The sequence below is a fragment of the Hypomesus nipponensis genome, chromosome 12 (assembly GCF_054491055.1).
Source record: "Hypomesus nipponensis isolate SF chromosome 12, ASM5449105v1, whole genome shotgun sequence".
Classification (NCBI taxonomy): domain Eukaryota; kingdom Metazoa; phylum Chordata; class Actinopteri; order Osmeriformes; family Osmeridae; genus Hypomesus; species Hypomesus nipponensis.
Window position 1 is genome coordinate 9,700,930 of NC_140372.1, and position 13,671 is coordinate 9,714,600.

At 41.7% G+C, this 13,671-nt stretch overlaps 6 protein-coding genes across 8 annotated transcripts; 3 read left to right on the forward strand and 3 right to left on the reverse strand.

The window, feature by feature from the left end:
- Window positions 1-302: 302 nt before the first annotated feature.
- Window positions 303-3,486, reverse strand: LOC146261005 (MOB-like protein phocein). Its single transcript, XM_084668210.1, has 8 exons — window positions 3,364-3,486; window positions 2,668-2,730; window positions 2,351-2,451; window positions 2,138-2,180; window positions 1,887-1,973; window positions 1,725-1,804; window positions 1,401-1,512; window positions 303-1,199 (listed from the first exon to the last, which is right to left on the reverse strand). Exons 1-8 carry the CDS (start codon window positions 3,469-3,471, stop codon window positions 1,068-1,070), a joined length of 726 nt encoding a protein of 241 aa, XP_084524336.1. The 5' UTR covers window positions 3,472-3,486; the 3' UTR covers window positions 303-1,067.
- Window position 3,487: 1 nt separating this feature from the next.
- Window positions 3,488-5,415, forward strand: LOC146261006 (gamma-crystallin M2-like). Of its 3 annotated transcripts, XM_084668213.1 has the most exons (4): window positions 3,488-4,241; window positions 4,486-4,728; window positions 5,028-5,029; window positions 5,145-5,415. In XM_084668213.1, exons 1-4 carry the CDS (start codon window positions 4,020-4,022, stop codon window positions 5,413-5,415), a joined length of 738 nt encoding a protein of 245 aa, XP_084524339.1. In that variant the 5' UTR covers window positions 3,488-4,019. The 3 variants fall into 3 exon arrangements, with proteins under 3 accessions (XP_084524339.1, XP_084524338.1, XP_084524340.1); XM_084668212.1 differs by lacking the exon at window positions 5,028-5,029 and having other exon boundaries at window positions 5,140-5,415; XM_084668214.1 differs by lacking the exons at window positions 3,488-4,241; window positions 5,028-5,029 and having other exon boundaries at window positions 4,492-4,735; window positions 5,150-5,415.
- Window positions 5,416-6,390: 975 nt separating this feature from the next.
- On the forward strand, window positions 6,391-7,252 carry LOC146261007 (gamma-crystallin M2-like). Its single transcript, XM_084668224.1, has 3 exons — window positions 6,391-6,399; window positions 6,549-6,791; window positions 6,980-7,252. Exons 1-3 carry the CDS (start codon window positions 6,391-6,393, stop codon window positions 7,250-7,252), a joined length of 525 nt encoding a protein of 174 aa, XP_084524350.1.
- Window positions 7,253-7,783: 531 nt separating this feature from the next.
- LOC146261008 (gamma-crystallin M2-like) lies at window positions 7,784-8,722 on the forward strand. Its single transcript, XM_084668216.1, has 3 exons — window positions 7,784-7,879; window positions 8,021-8,263; window positions 8,447-8,722. Exons 1-3 carry the CDS (start codon window positions 7,784-7,786, stop codon window positions 8,720-8,722), a joined length of 615 nt encoding a protein of 204 aa, XP_084524342.1.
- Window positions 8,723-9,522: 800 nt separating this feature from the next.
- On the reverse strand, window positions 9,523-10,463 carry LOC146261009 (gamma-crystallin B-like). Its single transcript, XM_084668222.1, has 3 exons — window positions 10,455-10,463; window positions 9,986-10,228; window positions 9,523-9,801 (listed from the first exon to the last, which is right to left on the reverse strand). The coding sequence occupies exons 1-3, from the start codon at window positions 10,461-10,463 to the stop codon at window positions 9,523-9,525; spliced, it is 531 nt and encodes a 176-aa protein (XP_084524348.1).
- A 2,186-nt stretch (window positions 10,464-12,649) lies between these two features.
- Window positions 12,650-13,606, reverse strand: LOC146261010 (gamma-crystallin M3-like). Its single transcript, XM_084668226.1, has 4 exons — window positions 13,592-13,606; window positions 13,251-13,490; window positions 13,072-13,143; window positions 12,650-12,838 (listed from the first exon to the last, which is right to left on the reverse strand). The coding sequence occupies exons 1-4, from the start codon at window positions 13,604-13,606 to the stop codon at window positions 12,650-12,652; spliced, it is 516 nt and encodes a 171-aa protein (XP_084524352.1).
- Window positions 13,607-13,671: the final 65 nt, after the last annotated feature.

Genomic DNA, 13,671 nt, shown 5'->3' on the forward strand with positions numbered 1-13,671 from the left:
AGGGAAGGGGTAATTTGTTCAGAGAAATAAAGTTAGATTTTGAATCAGCATCTGTACTGTAGCCTACACTCAAAATTATTTGACGAGTGTAAATCTTAACATACCAAAAAATGCATGATTGTAAATATATCTGACATTTTAATTTATAAAATGTGAATAGATATCCACCAGGGACAAAATGACAAAAAAGGAGTTACATTGCCTTTGTTGTTTGAGTAACAATAGTTCATAATTCAACATGGGATGAAGAAATTGAACAAGACCAACTATTGCTTTTAAAAATCTAAGACAGCACCACGCAGTTGTCAATCATTATTTACTCACATAATTCAAACAATAAATTACTCTTAAAACAAAAGGAATAGAATCAACAGATTTTCTGAATGACGTATGAAAATAGTCGTCCCCCCATATAACCAATAACCTGGAAAAAGGCTTTTCTTAAAGAATAGGTGCAGAATCTTTAGTCCAGTGAGCAAACAAGCCTTAAGCAGTGTCAGATGAGGGAACCCGGAGCTTCAACACCTCCACTCTTTAGTATCTCTTAAATGATTTAATGAGTAAGTGGGACAGTAGCTGTAATGGGACCCATCATTCAAACAGATACAACGTGTCGTTGTCATCTTGACCTGGAAAAGATCATGATTTCACGGTCTGTAACATTTGGTTGTGGCATTCATCTGCCTTGGCTGTGACTTCTCACAACCCGAGATTTTGACAAAGATTCTAGAATACAATGAATATGAAGTTAAGAAGAAAGAAACAAGCAGAAAGGCAAGGTTAGTCTGTTGTTAGGTAAAGACACAATCCCACAGTCAACCAAGGGAATACAATGAATGTAACGTTTCACCACAACACTGCTATATCTGAAACATTCAGGTTAGATTGAGATGTTACGTCTCAGTTATTACAGCAATGACAGTTTTGTACTAACACTAGCATGTGATTTTAGTGTGCTTGTTTTCTCTTGGGTCTGTGATAATGTACAATTGTGTATGGACAGGGTCTGTGTGTGTGTGTGTGTGTGTGTGTGTGTCCTTGTAGGTTTGGCATGATGCAGCTGGTGTTCAGGCTTCGCTCTCTCCCTCCGCCTCGTTCTGGACCTCCTCTTCCATGATGGGCACTATGAGGTTGTCCTTAGACATCAGGTTGTACTTCATCACAAAGCGTGTGAAGCGATGGCACAGGAACGTCTCGTTCTGCACAGGGGGGGAAAACACCTTCCAATGTCACAGGCACTCAATACTTTATGGACTGTTTCCCATAGATGTGTTTAATTGATGCATATACTGGTTGAGATACATGTAGTCCCAAGTGAAAGTAGCAAGGTTTACATAATATGGGTTGTTAGCAAAACAGGATAAGTATGAAATGAAACAGAAAATGATCCGGCTATTCACCTCATACTTGTCAAAGATTTGGCGATGGTGAAAGTAGGCATGGGAGAATATCCTGTAGATCCGTCTGCAAACTGAGCCCAGCTTGGCAACAGAAGATTCTTTGATGCTCACCCTGCACCAAGCCAAAATACAGTGAGTCACGTCACATGGATTTCCATGGCACAATTAGTAACAATCAAGGCTGATTAAGTGCTCGACAATAAGATGAGGAGACAATTACAGTCGTTATCAAGGAGGTATATTAGGACGTAACGTCGATTGCTCAGATAAGTGAGCTGTGTGTAAAGTGTGGGGCTATGGGAATGGAGCAGACATCATCTGTACCTGCTGGGGAAGTACTTGTTGCTGTTCAGGAGGCAGGCTGCCCCATCTAGTGTGTGTCGGGTGTAGTCGATGGCAGGACACTGAAATGTCAAGAAAACATTGCAAGGGTTCACACTTGCTCCCAGAAGGCCCAGCCTGTGATGAGACAGAGGGGGTACCCACCTCTTTGGGAGTCTTGTGGGCAGCACAGAGAAAGATCCACTGCTCTGTGGCGGTCATCTGGGTGCAGGTATCTGGATGGCATTCTCCCTTTGGAATAGCAAGAGAACTGGTTGCAAATGGTGTTCAGCATATCCCCAATGAGCCCCAGTTTGAGATTTAGGTGTGCGTTTGACAAAAGCAAGTTCGCGCTTCGAAGAGGTAGAAAAACAAAGAAGATGAAGATAATCAAATAGCATGATGTCATAGTATACCTGCAACTTTACAGCAAGTCCATTCAGTTCAAGACAAAACTGCCTGAAACACAGAAGATTTGACAAGAAATGAGGGTGGTTACAAATTGTTCAATGCTCTAAAAGCTGGTGTACTGACACAAATGTACCAATTGATAATCAAGTTCAAATTCATCCTAACACCCTTGTACACAGTGTCTGTTCCAGAGTAGAATACGTCAGTTAACCAGTCACCTGAGATGTTCATACTTCCAGACGCCCTCATCCTGACCCTCGGGGGGGTCCAGAATTTTCTCAATGTTGGAGCAGTCTGTCCTGATGTTTTGTTGAATGTACTGAGGAGAAGCAAGAAATTGCCTTTGTAGACCGAAAAGACGAGAATCGCTTGCAAGGCAATTGCAGCTTGAATGATAGCGACCCACAATCTGAAATTGGTAGGCCCAACCACAACACAATGCCGACTTGTGTTCTATAATTGACCCCTTCAACAACTGACTTAGGAATACAGTCACTTCTAACTTTAATAGCTGCCTATTTGCTTAAAATCTCACCTGCTGCACAGCCAGAGTGCTGTCCATCTCCTCGAATGACTCATCTGGCCAATTGTAGAAATCCTGTAGACGTTACAAAACCAGAGGCTATTCTGTTAGCCTTCCTTTATTAGCCCGTTGTAAATGTAGCCTACTTCTTAAACTTTCACTAACTCCTGCATGATAAGCTAGAAAACTAGCCATCGACAATTCAGTTTGCCTGAACGGTTACTGTTAAATCTGAGTTAGCTAGATGACATTGTTGGTATCTGACGGATCAGCTGTCAATGTCAGTGACAATTTCAGCCTGGCTAGCTACTTTGCTAACATAGTTAAGCTACAGCTAACTACAATAACATATTAGCAAAGTACTGTACGTAGTCGACATTAGCCACCGAATGAACCACATTGTGTATACTAGTTTAAATGCATAACAAAACCATCAGGCTAGAAATAATGAGCCAGTCAACGAGTTAGCTGGACAATGTTAGCTGTGTCGCTAACTAGCTGGTAGCTAGTTTAACACAACTAGCTAGTTCTAGTTGTAGCCAAGAGCAGTCACAGTGCTGGATGCTTGCGAGACAACAAGCGTAATAGCTAGCTAGCCAGATTGTTAGTTAGCCACAATAATGTAACTTTAGCATACCGAAGTATACTACACCTTTAAAACATGTACCAGCATCTTATTTCACGTTAGAATGTTAAGAAATACAATACTTTTGTCTTAGTCCCTGGTCGGTTCCTCCTCAGAACAGCTGTACCCTCCGCCATGACCATCTCGCCTGGAATCCGGATGTCACTACGCACAGCGCTTCCTGATGTCATGTGGGATAGGAGACGGGCCCACAAACAGATAGACAGGCAACAGTTTTAACCACAAACTGACTAGCAACCAGTAACACAGTAGAGGCTTTTGCTTACAAAATGTGTTCTTTTCACTCAAAGTTTTAACCTGGCGGTGTCAGTAACAGCTTTTATTGACAAATCAATTGATCTAATCAAGCTCATCGGTCTATTGGATTTTTAAAGGTGTCTTCATCATGTGCTGATTGGGAACAGGATATACTTCTGCAGATGTTTATCTTACTCACATTCAATACCCAGTCTACTGAAACTGACAGCTGATATTGTTAAGACACACCATTAATTAAAGGACTGTCCTACCACCTCCCTTCCCACTCCATAATTTGATCAGGGTATTAAATTCTAATATGCAGTTGTGTTTTTTTACCCGAATGATTGACATTGTGATGACCTAAAGCATTCCAAAGAGTAAACATGTGTTCATGTATTATCCAGTAATTGTGGATTACTAGATAAAAGTTTTTTGTAGACAACGTAGGCTACAGTATGAAGACACGTGAGTGAATAAAATGCGGGGCTTGGATGTTTGCATTGATGAATCAGGGGTTTTATCTGTATGGACGGGATCAAGACCTTGGCAGCATCGCAAAAGCACCAAATCCCTCCTCATTAAAATAACAAAACGTCCGATCCATCAACCTTTTACTGAGGTTTATAAAACAGGCACAGTTCTCTGTCACGGATATTACATTGAGGAAAACTGCCCCAACTCTAAGCACAGAATGAGTAAGGTAAGGCTGAGAGAAATTGGGCAGTACTTGTAAATATGCCTTATTTTATAATGTATGAATGCTTGATAATGTTTTTGGAAAGCTGTCCGTTTGTTAGGTTTAGAAACCCTTAGAAATATGCAATACTGTACAAATTGGAGTTGAAAATGGATAACTTGATTTGACTCAACCTATTCAAACTCCTTACAAGGAAAGGCAAGATGGCGTGACATTGACCCCCTTCTTACTTCGACACTGATTTCAGATCACTTTCTATGAGGATAAAAACTTCCAGGGTCGCTCCTATGAGTGCGACACGGACTGCCCCGACATGCACCCCCACTTCAGCCGCTGTAACTCCATCAGGGTGGATGGAGGCTGCTGGGTGCTGTATGAGAGGCCCAACTACACTGGCTACCAGTATGTCCTGACCAGGGGAGAGTACCCAGACTACCAGCGCTGGATGGGATACAATGACAACATTCGCTCCTGCCGTAATTTCTCTTATGTGAGTAGTAGGGAGGTGAGAGGCTTGTATGTTGAATTTTTGTTCGGGCACTTTGTGGATTTGTGGACCCGTTGCTTCTGTCTTTTGTCTCTGAAGGCCTTTGTTAGACAAACAGTGTGCACGACAATATCATTTTGATCTATCGCTGTCCACTGAGCTCTTGGATTCAGTGGTTAGAACAGTTTAGGAGTTTTAGGGTCAAACAACAGACCCAGTTATGAGACCAAAGTTCAAGAACTGCATCTGTCTGAAAAACATAAAGCAAAGCCACATACTTCTCAAATATTATCCCATCTGAGTAGTCATATGGCCTCAACTGTTTTTGTGAACTGTAGACTTCTCTGATTCCTATGCATTGTCAGTGTGCATATGGCCTCAGTTTATCTGTTATCTGCACCACTGTCCCAGCAGACGAGTGGAGGACCCTACCGCATGAAAATCTACGAGCGCCCCGACTTCCAGGGCCAAATGATGGAGTTTAACGAGGACTGCGACTCTGTCCAAGATCGTTTCCGCAGCCGTGACATCTACTCCTGCAATGTGATGGAGGGCTACTGGACCATGTATGAGCACCCCAGCTACAGAGGGCGCCAGTACTTCATGAGGCCTGGGGAGTACAGGAAGTTCAGCGACTGGGGAGCCACCTGCGCCACCACCGGTTCTTTCCGCAGGATCACTGACTTTTAGGAACCAAATTCTCTCGACTGTCTAGTCAATAAATTCACACCCCAAATGGTTCCTGCTGTTGGTACTTCATTTTCTGCCTCTGGGTTAGCAATTAGAATGTAAAAAATAGGTATTAGTGTAGTTGTTTTTTTTTCACAAAACTTTTCCAGGTTCTCAGATAGCCAAGCTAAGTTTATCTAGGGATCGTTCTAGTCTGGTTCTATTGCACCAGGTTGTATTGCACCAAGTTCACTTGACACGTACATGTTGTCAAACCTTTGGGTCGATCATGGTCACACAGTGGAAACATGCCTCGTTGGCAGAGATCCCAACCAGAAAGATTTGACAAACAATGCATCATTGGACAGAAGAAAAGGCTTATTGTCCAGGGAGGAAACCTGTGAGAATGAAAACAGATCCCATGTCATGACTAGTAGTTCCCCTTCCATGTAAACACAAATTGTGTTGGTTCCTGTCACTGTCAGTCAAAGGAAGGGAAGTTGAGTATAGTGGCAAGAGCAATTCTAAAAATTCAAAAATCATCTTGTTAACGAAGATTTAAGGAGAGGTTTTACAATATTGCAATGTGAAAGCTAATCTCACAACAGAAAGAAGTTAAAATAATTATTAATAATTAGGCACACTATGCAATATCTGCATACTCAATTAAACCAATAACAATAAAGTAAATATTAGAACATTAGAACAAACATTAAACAAAATGATTGCGAAGATTAAAACTGTCAAACGTAAATATATTTGTGTTCATGAAATTAGGTTGCATTGTGCTTCACTTGAAGGTTCTGTCACATTATTTACAATGTCACAGCGAGGACTGCAAAGAACATGGAACTTGTGACCTTTCTGCTGACTCAAAACATTTGCTAATTTGAATGACAAAGGCATCCATCACACCTTTCCACAACTCAAACACATATAAGGAATGTCACTGAGCATGGCGTTAAACCACAGCAGGTGACTCAACCATCAGCTAACATGGGCAAGGTATATGTTTTTAATGTGCATTCCCATACACTTCCTAGCATGGATACACTTTTATTGGGGTTGAATCTTTTCCTGAAGGACCAAAAAGGAATTCCACCTGAACTTCTGGGAATCATGTGAACCATAGCATCTGCTTTTTGTCTCCTTAGATTATCTTCTATGAGGACAGGAACTTTGGTGGCCGTCACCATGAGTGCATGAGTGACTGTGCCGACCTGCACTCTTACTTCAACCGCTGTCACTCAATCAGGGTGGAGAGCGGCATGTTCATGGTGTATGATCGTGCTAACTATATGGGACAGCAGCACTTCCTGAAGAGGGGAGAGTACTCTGACTACCAGCGCATGATGGGCATGACTGACTGCATCAGGTCTTGCCGAATGATCCCCATGGTAAGCGCCTGATATGATCACACAATGTGGGCTCAAAGTCAGCATAATCAGTATGAATAGAGATCTTCAATTAATATTAGCAAATGGCAGGGTTTCCCTGTGAATCTGCTATTGAGATACTGGTCAGGGAAATGTTTTTGGACACCTGGTTATCTAAAGTTACGGTGGTGTCTCTGACGTCTCCACAGCATCGTGGCTCCTACAGAATGAGGATGTACGACCGTTCTGATATGGCTGGCCAGATGATGGAGCTGACAGACGACTGTCCCAACGTCATGGATCGTTTCCAGATGTCCGACTGCCAGTCCTGCAACGTGATGGACGGCCACTGGCTGATGTACGAGCAGCCCAACTACAGGGGCAGGCAGTACTACCTGAGGCCCGGAGAGTACAGGAGGTACAACGACTGGGGAGGCATGAGCCCCAGGGTCGGATCCATCCGACGCCTAATGGACCTCTAATGACAACAGAATCCTCTTCAAGATTCTACTGTATACCTTTTTTCACACGTTGAATAAAATGGTTGCAGCGTCTCTGAGTCTCACGTCCATTTCTTTCATTCCTGCATGTACCATAGTCTTTGACTTTATCACAGAACGTCAAAACCTTGTTGCTCTCAATATATCAATCCATACCGTGAAAATTGAGGATGAACGTGGATTTGTTTATAGAATCTGTCATAAATAAGTTGGCTCAGTTGGCAATTAACGTAAATACAGATTGGCAGATGAAATCCAAGTGCCTCTGCGTACCGGCGCTGAAAAAGGACAATCAAAAATGTCATGGATATTGAAAATGACAGTGCCATGCAGACCTCACTGTGTTTTGCTGATGCTGTGGACCAGCCCTGCCTATACGGCCTCTGAACGGTAGCATTTTGATCAACTGTGATGGGCAACGAACAATAACTCCTCACACAGTGAAGCATTGCTATACATAACCAGATTGGTTTCCCTTACTCTAGATGGTACTTATTTGAATGACAATACTTTATGCTGCGCAATCACACAGCGGCTTTTTATAAAAGGGCACAGGGCGAGTCACTATTGAGTGTCTATCTGCCACCACCAATCATGACAATGGGAAAGGTAAGCCGACATCCCGCTTGTCTTTTTTAATCTCCAGTGAAATCAAATTGCATTTCATCAAATGCTAACGATTGGCATTAAGCTGTGGTGAAAATTACAAAACAAAAGTAACTTTCAAAATGTCGAAACTCTTGTCTACAGATTATCTTCTATGAGGACAGGAACTTTGGTGGCCATCACCATGAGTGCATGAGTGACTCTGCCGACCTGCACTCTTACTTCAACCGCTGCAACTCCATCAGGGTGGAGAGTGGCTGCTTCATGGTGTATGAGAGGCCCAACTACACAGGTCACCAGTTCTTCCTAAGGAGAGGGGAGTATTCTGACAACCAGCGGATGATTGGCATCAATGACTGCATCAGGTCCTGCCGTATGATCCCAATGGTGAGATCAGTTAGGATCCCCAGTACCCAAACACTAGACCAGAAAAAAGACAGCTGTGCTGACAAAATGTTTGCTCAAATCTGCTAATTGGTTCATGGTCATATTGTTTAAATGTGTTTGATTGTTTGGCCAATTACAGATCTATTGTCATGGATTTCACAAATGTGATATTCTCTGTTTTAGTACCGAGGCAATTATAAGTTGAAGCTTTACGATCGGCCAGACATGGCTGGCCAGATGATGGAGCTGAATGAAGACTGCCCCAACGTCCAGGATCGCTTCCGCATGTCGGATGTCAACCTCTGCAGCGTGACGGACGGCCACTGGCTGATGTACGAGCAGCCCAACTACAGGGGCAGGCAGTACTACCTGAGGCCCGGAGAGTACAGGAGATACAACGACTGGGGAGGCATGAGCCCCAGGGTCGGCTCCATCCGACGAATCACCGACTTCAACTAGAAGTGCTCATTATTTTCCTTTGTCAGTTCTCAATAAACCTGCATTTTTGAAATACCTTGTGCTGTTTTTGATGTTTCCATGGTGTAACTGTTACGGTAGCAACAATATACACACAGGGAAAGGGAGGGAGGGGAACACAAAGGAAAAACACAAAGGAAAAGAGAAACAGAACCAGTGTCACGACCAGGGGAGTGACAGCAGCAGTGTGAAGTACTGTGAGGGCGATTGATACACCAAACCAAAGACACAGTGGAATGATTGAATGCTCATCATTATCATCTTTATCTTCTGCAGACCTGAACTGATATGCAGTACTAGACGGTGGAAAAACCTATAATCTGGTGATTTATTATCAGCGAAATAAGCTGATAAGAACTATTAGTAGAATTGTAAAATGTGTTCTCTATTAGTGTTCCAAGATAAAAGGTTGAACCAAGCTACTATAGAATTGCCTCAAACTTTCCATGGTATAGAATTGTTCCAAGCCACTCAGTCTGGTGTAACATGATCATTTTCAATGAAATTCTGCTGAGTAAGGAGACTGCTCATCCCAAAAGACCTATTGTGTCCAAAGTCTTATTGAACTGAATGATAATGACGATAAAAACTCTTGGTCCATCCGAATGCATGGTTTTTCCAGAAACTCAAAAATAACCAAAATTCAACAATGTACACACATTTTGTGATTGTTACGTTTCCCTCAAGTATGAGGACTTTGTGAGTTGTGAATAAAAAAAAATGCTGTACATGCAATGGAATGTTCATGACTTTATTCCCTAACGATTTAGTAATTAACACATTTAAGTTAATTCTGTAGTGATACGTCTGATGGAGCCCACCCTGGCAGTCATGCTACCCCACTCGTGGAACCTTCTGTAGTCTCCTGGGCTGATCAGGTACTGGCACCCCCTGTAGTATGGGTGCTCGTAGAAGATCCAGTGGCCATCCATGACGTTGCAGGAGTAAACATCATTATAGTGGAAACGTTCTGAGAGGTAGGGGCAGTCATCGGTCAGCTCCATCATCTGACCTTCAAACTCAGCATGCTCAAATACCTTCATTCTGTGCGGCCCTTGGTGCTGTGGAGATAAAAGCGCATGTTTTTATACCTCAAAGAGTGGATTGCCTCGTAAAATCTGGACCAATTTGTATCATTAGGTATAGGTAGAGGCATTAAGTGTTGTGATCCTATGCCTGATTGTTTGATAGATATGATTAAACCAAGATATCTGGCCTTGGTTAGATCCTTGACCTGTCTCTTACCATGGGGATGTCACGGCACGATCTGACACAGTCATTGAAACCCATCCAGAGTTGGTAGTCAGAGTATGCTCCACTCCTCAGGAAGTACTGGTACCCAGTGTAGTTGGGGCGTTCGTAGAGCATCCAGAGTCCACTCTCTACCTTACAGGAGTTACAGTGCATGAGGAAGGAGTGCAGGTTGGGACAGCCTCCATTGCACTCATAAAAATGACCATGGAAGTTCCTCTCTTCATAGAAGATGATCTAAAGACAGACCAATCAAGGTTTCGGGATTGTGTTATAGGGTTGTAGATCCAGGAGCTCGTCTTTCCCCAGCTGTGAGCCCAACTGAGAGAGAGAGGATAAACTGTAGAGACTGCAACGTGAGACCCAAGGCTCAAATCATCATCGTTTATTGATTTCGGTTGAAAAATCTACGGAGACTGTATGTTGAAGCACAAATGATGCAGAGCAAAACAAGCAGTCTTACCTTTCCCATTGTGTTGGAGTTACACTACCGCACCTGTGGTGGGGTGCATGCTCTTTATATACCTGCGGTATTGTCATGGAAACTGATGACCTAGCCGGTCACTTTGTTGAAAAACAATGTATTTTCAGTTGATGCTGTGAGCTCACAACAACTTGGTCTGGATTTTAGTATAATGGTTGAATGTCATATTAACAGCTCATACCTTGTAATTAAATATACTCTCATCACATCATATCTGTAAACTTAGTGTGAGGTTGATACATGCAATAACATTGATCTACAATACAATAAGGGTATAATTTGTCTTTGTCAAGCACAGAGTACACCTGTAGGGTATTTCTTTATTTATATTATTTGGAAAACACATAATCAATCAATGCAATGAAATAAGTGAAGGTCCATGGTACAGTGTATGTCTCATTGTACACATACAGATAAACAGAGAACAATGTATGCTTGTGAACTTTCAGGATCCATCTAAGAAAAGTATTCTTAACATTGTGAACTACTTTAACACATAATACAGGATTCTGCACTAAAAATAAACCAATTAAAAGTAGTAAAGTGAAAAAGCTACAACAAAAAACAATACACAAAAATGAATACACATGAATTAGCATTCCTTGCCTTTCAACATCTAGACAAACAGTATAGTTTAAGTTGAATATTTCAACACATTTATACATACGTGAGGTATTACACTGCAGGATCAACTTTTCCAACAAAAAATGGCAAGCATAATATGTTGTTTGCAGGGCTCAGCCCTACTGAGATGTTAACTGTCCTTAAGTGATGCCAAACATTGTCATCTGAGGTATCAGACAAGAAGGTATGCATTCTACCAAACGTCTATCTGCTTACAGTAAAGAGTAATAGGACAGAGACCTCCCATACCCAGTCTACTCTCATGACAAAATAGAAGACATTTAGTGTCGCTGTACAGCTTTTATACAGCGCATATTTACAGTTCAGCCTCTATTCATTTCAATATTGTCAGCATTGCTAGTTCTTTCTGTTTATGCTTTTGTTTGAAACAAAACCCTCCCATTGTGGCACTTTCTATAGATTACATTTCTCGGATGTTTGGACACTGTCATGTGTCTCTCGCTGGTATAACAAAAGAACTGAGTGGCCTGCCAAACAAAGGAAGGTTGTAGTTTACCGTAAACTGAACTAAAACCATACAAAGGGTAAACTTTTATCTGTAATTCTAAATGCAAAGTGTTTGAGATTTAATGCTGGTAGCAATTTAGCTGAACTCTAAACATATGTAATATTTGCTTTTACATCATGCTGCATTGAAATAAAATATAATTGTTTGTCAATTACATTTAAACTCATACAAATTTGAGGTTAAAGCAAAGCTTAGTCATTAAATAATCAAATTATGTTATGTCTCTGAGGGCTGTACTATTCAAAAATAAGAATATATATTCTTGACAAATGTACTCTGTGACAGTTGCTTTGGATAGAAAAAAATGCTAAACGACTTAAATGTAAATGTAAACATGTAATATTTTTGGACTTTCTAATTCATAAATCTTTTATCAACAGTAACCTAACTATAGTACATCATAAATTGAGTTTTAAAATGACTCCATTGTTATTATTTGAGAATAAAACTTTTTCCAATCTCACAATCGTGGAACATACACACACATGCATGCAGGTCATCTATCAGAGAAATTCTCTGAATCCCCATCGTCCTGTCCCTCCTCCCAGGGCAGTGGTGAGCCTCATCAGTGGCGTCTGGGGGCCAAGTCCAAGTGCTCCTCCATGTAAAACAGAGTGATCTGTTTTCTTGCTGTAAGGGGGCAGTGCAAGACACTAACTCGATCACTGGTGACTGGAGGTCAAGTTTACTTGTCTTGTCTGCATCGGGAAAGACTGAGAGTGCTTCCTTTTCTTCTTGCCACCATGTCTTTGTTTATGAATTATCTACAGGACATAACTTGCTCACACCTCTTGCTTTGAACCTTTAGAAGATCAGCCTTGATTTGCATGGTGGTATAATTTCTTTCATTCGTATTTGTTTATAGTTTTACAATAATTTGATATAAAAAATATTTAAAACTTACCTTTTGATGTTATAGAATGTTGTTGATTCTTGTGTTTTGTCCCTTAAATATCACAATGTATAGATGTGCTTTTATGTACAAGCCTTTATAAAACATCTACTGTTAAAAAACAGTGAATTAATCCATAATACGCCTCATAAAGTTGATTCTCATCATGTTGTTCATTCCCATCTCCTTGAAGTTCCTATATTCTCCAGGCCTCATGTACATCTGTCTGCCTCTGTAGTGGGGCTGCTCGTACATCAGCCAGTGGCCGTCCATCACATTGCAGGACTGGCAGTCGGACATGCGGTAACGATCCATCATTGTTAGATGATTTTCTGTCAGACGGTAGGGCCAAGGAATGCACCACAATTGGAAAAGGGTTCACTTTATTTATTAGACAAGCTTGGATCACACCATCAGTCCATGACAGAGTGATTAGCATGAGTGAGTGACATTATTTGGCTATATTCACTCATCGAGGGCCCGTCCAAACATATTACCGGCCGTAGGACAAAAGGTTTATCAACACAGACAATCGGCTGATTATCAATCATGTTGTTACAGTCGTCCATCGGCTCGTGCATCTCGCTTCCGAAGTTCTCCGTCTCACTGATTTTCACCGTGTGCTGTAATGGGAGAGAGAAGCAAGATAATTAGGGCCCATTGCAAACAAATCTGGTCACCTTCCAACTGAGTCCAACTAGCTGAGATAGTTATAGGAATTTGGGTTTACCATAGGAATCACACGGCAGGACCTGATGCAGTCACTCAAGCACATATGCTGGTAGTCAGAGTACTCCCCTCTGTTCACAATGTACTGGTTACCCATGAAGTTAGAGCGGTCATAGACCATGAAGCAGCCACTCTCCACCTTGCAGGAGTTGCAGCGACTGAGGAAGGAGGTGAGGTCAGGGCAGTCGCTACTGGTCTCATAGGAACGACCTTGGAAGTTCATGTCCTCGTAGAAGATGATCTGGTGGAATGATACAAATTATTGTTACTGTACAGTTTCTTGACGATTCAATCTTTCATTCTACTTTTCAATGTTGACTTGCACTTCAGAAGTTTACTTACCTTGCCCATGGTCATGGTGAATCTGTAGAGGGCTTCTGACAGTGTATGAAAATGATAAATTTGTATATCTGATGCACCAA